The following is a 6036-nucleotide window of genomic DNA, read 5'->3' on the forward strand; positions in this document are numbered from 1 at the left end:
GGAAGGCAGCAGGAGACTGGAGAGACGTGGAGAGGGGAGGGTGGGGTACGTGGCCGTGTCCCTTGGCCAAGGGCACTGCTCCTTTCAGGGAGCCAGCAGTGATACCACATTCCAGGTTCTGGTAAGTACTTCCTCCCCTCGTCCCTTTGGTCTGGGCCTGCACTGTCCCTCGTGGCTCCCTGCTGCAGCTTTGTGACTGACCCTTTTGTAGTAACTGGTTGTGCGTCCTGCTGTTCCTGCGTACCGTCTACTTCCTGTGGGGCCCCGTAGAGAAGGGTGCACACCCACTGCAGTGATCACCTCCAAGAAGGACGGGGGAGGATGAGGCAAGAATATGGTATGTGTTCAGTCTGCATGGGGCACAGGTAGGTATTATAAAGATATTTCATTATACAAAGACTCAGGTCAGCAAAGTAAGGATGATTGTCTTAGAAGTCCACACTTTTGTTATAGGCCTTGGAAGAATTCTGTTGAGAAAAGACTGTTTGGTGGCTGTAAAGATGAATATGCTTGAAAGAAAGAAAGAGTGATTCCTCAGGCAGATGGTAACGGCAGGAGTCGCAGACATCTCTGACCCACAGAGGGCTGCTGTTACTGTGTCACACAGGTACCCGGGAAAGGGACGGGGGAGCCACAGTCAGTGTCCTGCACGTCAGGGAAAAATGGTTTTAGCAAAAAGGGAAAATGGTATGTGGCAGAGTTCTCTCTGCCCACAACATACATGGGTTGAATTGTAATTAGGTTTACCTTAGATGAAGGTCTCAGTTTGCGTGTTTAGTGTGACAAGCCCAAGTGGAGTGAGGTGTGCACCTGGTGGCCCTGGTGGCTCTGTTGGCCCTGGAGCTCTTCAGACAAGTGAGGGAGAGCCCAGGGAGGAAGACTGCTTGATTGAGACAGTCTTGCTGTGTCACCTGGATTACAGTGCAGTGGCATGATCGTAGCTCCCTGCGACCTCAAACAACTGGGCTCAAGCCATCTTCCTGCTTCAGCCTCCCGAGTAGCTGGAACTGCAGGTGTGCACCACCATGCCTGGTTAATTTAAAAAATTTTTTTTGTAGAGATGGGGGGTCTCACTATTCCCCAGGCTGGTCTTGAACTCCTGGCCTTAAGTGATCCTCATTCCTTGGCCTTCGAAAGTGCTAGGATTATGGGCGTGAGCCACCGTACCCTGCAGAGGAAGGTTTTTTAGAAGTAAAGTGGGAAGTGTTGAAAGGGTTCGTGCTTTGTGGCCAGCACCCCGTGAGGAAGTCATCGCAGGGAGGGAGCTATCAGAAAGGGTAAGGCTGTGCCCCAGGGAACGGGAAGGGGAAGAAGGTGCTCACCAGGGAAGCGGAAGCAGCCAGACCCGAGTCCCTTTAGAGCCCAGTGTTGGGAGCAATAAAAACTCCCTCTTCTAAAAACATCTTTCTGTTGCTCGTTGGAAAAATACTGGAATTGTGGTGTATTATTTCCCACTCCTGCTTATCAGACACTTTTCAAGCCCAACCAGACAGGAGGCTCGAGGCATTTCACTCGTCTGCGGTGAGACGTACAGTTGGGCTGCAGTTCGCCCTCCCGGCTTTACCAAATCGTGGGCTCAGTGCCTGGCATTCCTCAGCGGACCTGCCGCTGCTGGCTGGTGTGTGTCGTCTGTGAACTCGAATCTGAGGACTTCAGACCTCACTGGACCCACCCTTGTCTGGATCAGGGACGTGACCAGGTTCCTCTTTGGGTATCACTGTGGGCTGTGTGCTTTGAGAGAGACGATGACAATGGAACGTGTTGGGAGGAGTGAATAGGATGATGCCAGGAGCTTGAGATCACGTCAGGGGACAGAGCTTTGGGTACAAGGTTTAAACGAGCCATGTCTAAAAAGGGTCTTCTGCATCTGAGGTTCTAGGTCCCAGTCCTCATGTTGATGTGGCTCTTTTTTTGTCCCCAAGCCTTATCTGCTCTGTCTCCAACATGTCTTCCAAATATACCCCCTCCTCAAACAGGGTGAGTAAGGATGGGGGCAGGAGTCAGACATCTCAGTGAATAGCTTTTTGTCAAAAAATCATTTTTAAAATTTTTAATTTTTTTTTTTAGAGACAGGGTCTCACTGTTGCCCAGGCTGGTCTTGAACTCCTGGGTTCAAGTGATGCTCCCCTCTCAGCCTCCTAAATAGCTGGGACTAGGGCACGCGCCACTGCACCTGGCCATTTTATTTTTTGAGTTATGTGATGGTGATGACAATGACAATGATGAAATTAATTGAAAAGCACTCCCCACCCCAATCCCACTGTCTCTCCCCCAAGAGAGGCCCGTTGTCTCCTGGCCCCACCCACTCCACTTCCTCCCAACAGCATCTCAGTGTGAGTTTCCCAGGCTTCCACTGGCCCTGTTCCTACGGTGCACTGCCCAGAGCTGTGCTTCTCTAGCCGGGCTCCTGCCACTGAGGGTCTCACCGCAGACGTTCAGAAAATGCTGCATACTTTCCCTCACCTTTTGGAGGTTTGATGTACATTAGACTATTAAAGATCTTGAGAATTGCAGAAAAGAAATTTGTTTCCAAAATGTCCTTTTATAAAGGGATACCTGTTACCGTATGTAATTCTGAGACTATTTTGGGAAGCACAATCCCATTGAATAAATTCAGCACCTTAATTCACCATGGCATTCAGGGCTTGACCTCCCAGACGATCTCTCATCCCTGCCCATGTGCTCTGTGAACCTCTGGCTCCAGCCATCACAGATAGTTCTCTGGTTCTGGAACATTCTGACCTCATGCTCCTCTCACTGCTCCCACCTCCTAAGATTCTCTTCTTCATGGGCCACCCGAGTTACCTCTCCTTGTGCATAGCCTTCCTCCACTCCCTCAGCAGGTAGAGCCATGTGTGCCTTTCCGTGGCTGCCGTAGCATTTTATTCTGATCACCCGAATGCGCCATCCACAGGAAATCAGTGTGCCACCATCCAAAGCCCCTGTCGGGTTCCCGGGGCTCAGGACAGCACCTGCCTTCCAGGAAACAGGGACATCATCAAGGACTGGACTGCTTTGTCCCCTGATGCCCAGCCCACCCCACCCTCTTGGGCCTCAGTTAGCCCAGGAGCCTATTTGCCGTCGTGGTGTGGTCCTTGCAGGACGGGGAGGCCACGCTTGCACTGCCTGTGTGCCAGGGTACATGGCCAGGTGCGACAGAGAGTCCTAGATGCTGACGGGACCTCTCACTGCACAGTGCTACAGTGTCTGGCCGAGTGTCCGTCCCCAGCCATCTGGTTCTCCAGTTATTTCTGTAGGTGAGGGTCAGAGGTGAGAAGCCTGCCCCAGGAGACCGGTGCGGGCGGGGCCTGGTGGGGATTCTGGGAGCCCGGGCGACTGCAGATGGCCCCAGGGAGGAGCTGCGTTTGTGTTGAATCCTGATCTGACATTTAGACAACATCACTTTTTAAAAATTTATTTTATGAATATGTAGATAATATTTTCATTCTCTTGTTTTTCCTCATAGTACTGTAGAAGAGGTGGGAAATAACATTGAGAACATTGTACCACTATTGGAAATGCTTTAAATGTCTTAATTGTAGTGTAATAGATATTAATATATCTATATATGTATACTCACCTTAAAAACTAAGATACTATTTACGAGCCTAGCCCAGTTATTTTAAATGACGTGCTTCTTGTTGGTGAATGTATAGCCAAGGTATATTAATTTGGCCAAGGTAAATTAGTTCCCACAATATGCTGTTTTATCTTTGTAGGGGCATTTTAACCACACTGAGAATCGTTAGAAGGTGCCAGCTGGACAAAGGAAGATTCCAGTTTTGGTTTTGAACCCTCCGTGTGACAGCAAGTGTGATCTCTTCCAGATGTGTCTGGGCGCCCACCTGTCCAGAGGGCATCCCGTGCGCCCTGCCAGGTGGCGGTTTGTCCTCTCATCCAGGTAATCCCACCTTCCTCTGCGCCAGAGCCTGGAGGATCCACGTCACTTCAAAAGAGCCTCCTTTCAAGCGTATCTTGCTTAAGAGGGAGATGAGTTGCATTATTTAAAAGTTTAAAAAACTCCGTATCAAACTCCCTGCGAGGTGTGGGAACCATGGCTTATGGAATCATATCCAGATGCAGTCCCGTTTCATACTTTTCAGTTGTTTTATGGCTGTATTCAGGGCTGGTTATGTACTCTTTTTAACTTAAAAGACTTATTTTTGTATTTAAAATGCTGTATAATCTTGAAGTGAATTTTACTGAATGCTAGTATCCAATCCGATCTGTATAATTCTCCAACCAAAGTTATCAGAGACAGGACCCCTTTTATATTAAAATGGAAATTGCTCTTTTTCTCTTGGGTTTTTTTGTTTTGTTTTGTTTTGTTTTTTTGTTTTTTTTTTTTGCTCGTTTTCTGACTGTAGAGACTGGCATTATTTTCCTGGGGTCTGAAAGCTTCCTGAGGTGTCCTGCTCACACGATAGGCAGGTCCTAAAGAAACCACTGGATTACAGAATCGATCTCAAGTTCTTTGCCCTTCCAAAGCCAGAGGAGGGTCAGAGCCCCTCGTAGGCTCCCTGTTCTCATCACATTATTCATAGGGGCCGAGTTCCCTGTCAGTGACGGTCCTCCAGTGGCATGTGGAAGAGCCCGATCGTAAGTGATGGCGGTGCGCAGTTGTGGGGGCAAGTCCATGCTGGAACGACGGGCAGAGGCGGTGCTGAGGGGAAGCCAGAGCAGTGCCACCGTAGCCAGGATTACCCAGTGTCACGGGACACGTGCCCATTAACCCTGAGTAAGATCCCAGAGCTGCAGCTAGATTAGAAAAATGCCAGTCCTTGCCAAAACAACCAGGCTGTGAGAGGAGAAAGTATTAGGATTTGTGGCCTTAAAAACTATTTTTTGAAGAGCTTTTGTTTGTTCCTCTCTTTTCAAAAAGAGATACACATCTTAATTTTTGTGGAAAAAAATGAAAACTCTTAGATTCACATTTTTTTTGTGAGTAAACTCTTCCTTTTCCACCAGATTTGCAGAGAGAAGAGAAGCCCACGTATTTACTGGTGGGTGTTTCTGTAATTGCAGTAGCACACAGGCTGCCCGGCTATTTATGTGAAGTGAACACTTCCGGTAGAAAGCGGCCCCATGCTCTCCCACCCTGTGGAAAATGCCCTGATCCCGTCTCCACCAGACACCCCACTGTGGGGCCTCAGCGAGTCCTGGAGCCTCCTGTGCCACCCTGTGCAGTGGGACGGCAGCCACAGGGCTCGTCAGCGCATGCGGGTGCCTGGCGGCCGCTCTGTGTCTGCTCCCTCCCTCCATGCACGGCCCCCCAAACCCAAAACAGGTCTTCTGTCCCGAAGAAGCAAAAGGTCACGACAGATTGTAACAGTGTGGAAATGACAAACGGGGTGAGGCGCAGCTGGCCAGAATGAGGGGACCCAGCGGTTTATCACAGTGCCTGCCTTTCTTAGACCGTAGTGCGAACGCTGAGCTCCAAGAGGCTGGTCACGAGGCATCTGAGGGGGCGTGCCAATGTCTCTGCGTTTTCAGTTTAGTACAGGCTATAAAACTAGAATGCTCTGAAATTCCAGCTTTCCAGGCCACCTTTCTAGACTTGGTACACACCTCAGCCCCGTCTTAGGCTGGCCTGGCCCCGGCAGGGTCCCACCCGCGGCCATGCAGTACTAGAGCGTGGTGCAGCCTGGCAGCTTGCCCTGTCCCCACGGACTGGCTGTCACAGCTGCCTCACCCAGGCCAGCTCCGGAATCACCCCTGGCCACAAGAACAGCTCAGCCCAGCCCGCCTCCTCTTGGGTCCTGCAGCCTACAAACTACAAGGAAAATGAACATTTTGTTAGAACTGTTGTTTTAAATGGCTTTTTAATGATTTTTTTAAACATAATAGTTCATTGTAAAAGAATGTGGAAGATGCAGAAAGGAAAACAAACTCATGCATCCCAGATGGCCACTGCTGACCTGCTGGCTAGCAGTCCCCATGTGTAGACCTCTTTCTAACTAAATGCTGTATGTCCTCCCAATCACGGTAGGACACTGTCATTTCTAAAAGATAGCAGAATATCCCACTTTGGAAGAG

The 6036-nt window shown here is 49.7% G+C and overlaps 1 protein-coding gene across 7 annotated transcripts in view; it reads left to right on the forward strand.

Annotated features, from left to right (window-relative positions):
- The window catches only part of C14H10orf143 (chromosome 14 C10orf143 homolog), a 28712-nt gene extending 24416 nt beyond the window's left edge, over window positions 1-4296 (forward strand). Inside the window, exons 5-7 of one of the 7 annotated variants that reach the window (XR_006739214.1) lie at window positions 212-607; window positions 2915-3257; window positions 3720-4296. Coding sequence is in view for 1 of the 7 variants with exons in the window: in XM_045568379.1 (XP_045424335.1) it covers window positions 3720-3749 (30 nt within the window). In the remaining 6 variants the exon portion in view is untranslated. Of the gene's footprint in view, window positions 1-211; window positions 608-1468; window positions 2087-2914; window positions 3258-3719 lie in introns of those variants that run through there. The other 6 variants (XR_006739217.1, XR_006739213.1, XR_006739218.1 and 3 more) reach the window with 6 other exon arrangements.
- Window positions 4297-6036: the final 1740 nt, after the last annotated feature.

This window comes from Lemur catta, chromosome 14 (assembly GCF_020740605.2).
Source record: "Lemur catta isolate mLemCat1 chromosome 14, mLemCat1.pri, whole genome shotgun sequence".
NCBI lineage: Eukaryota > Metazoa > Chordata > Mammalia > Primates > Lemuridae > Lemur > Lemur catta.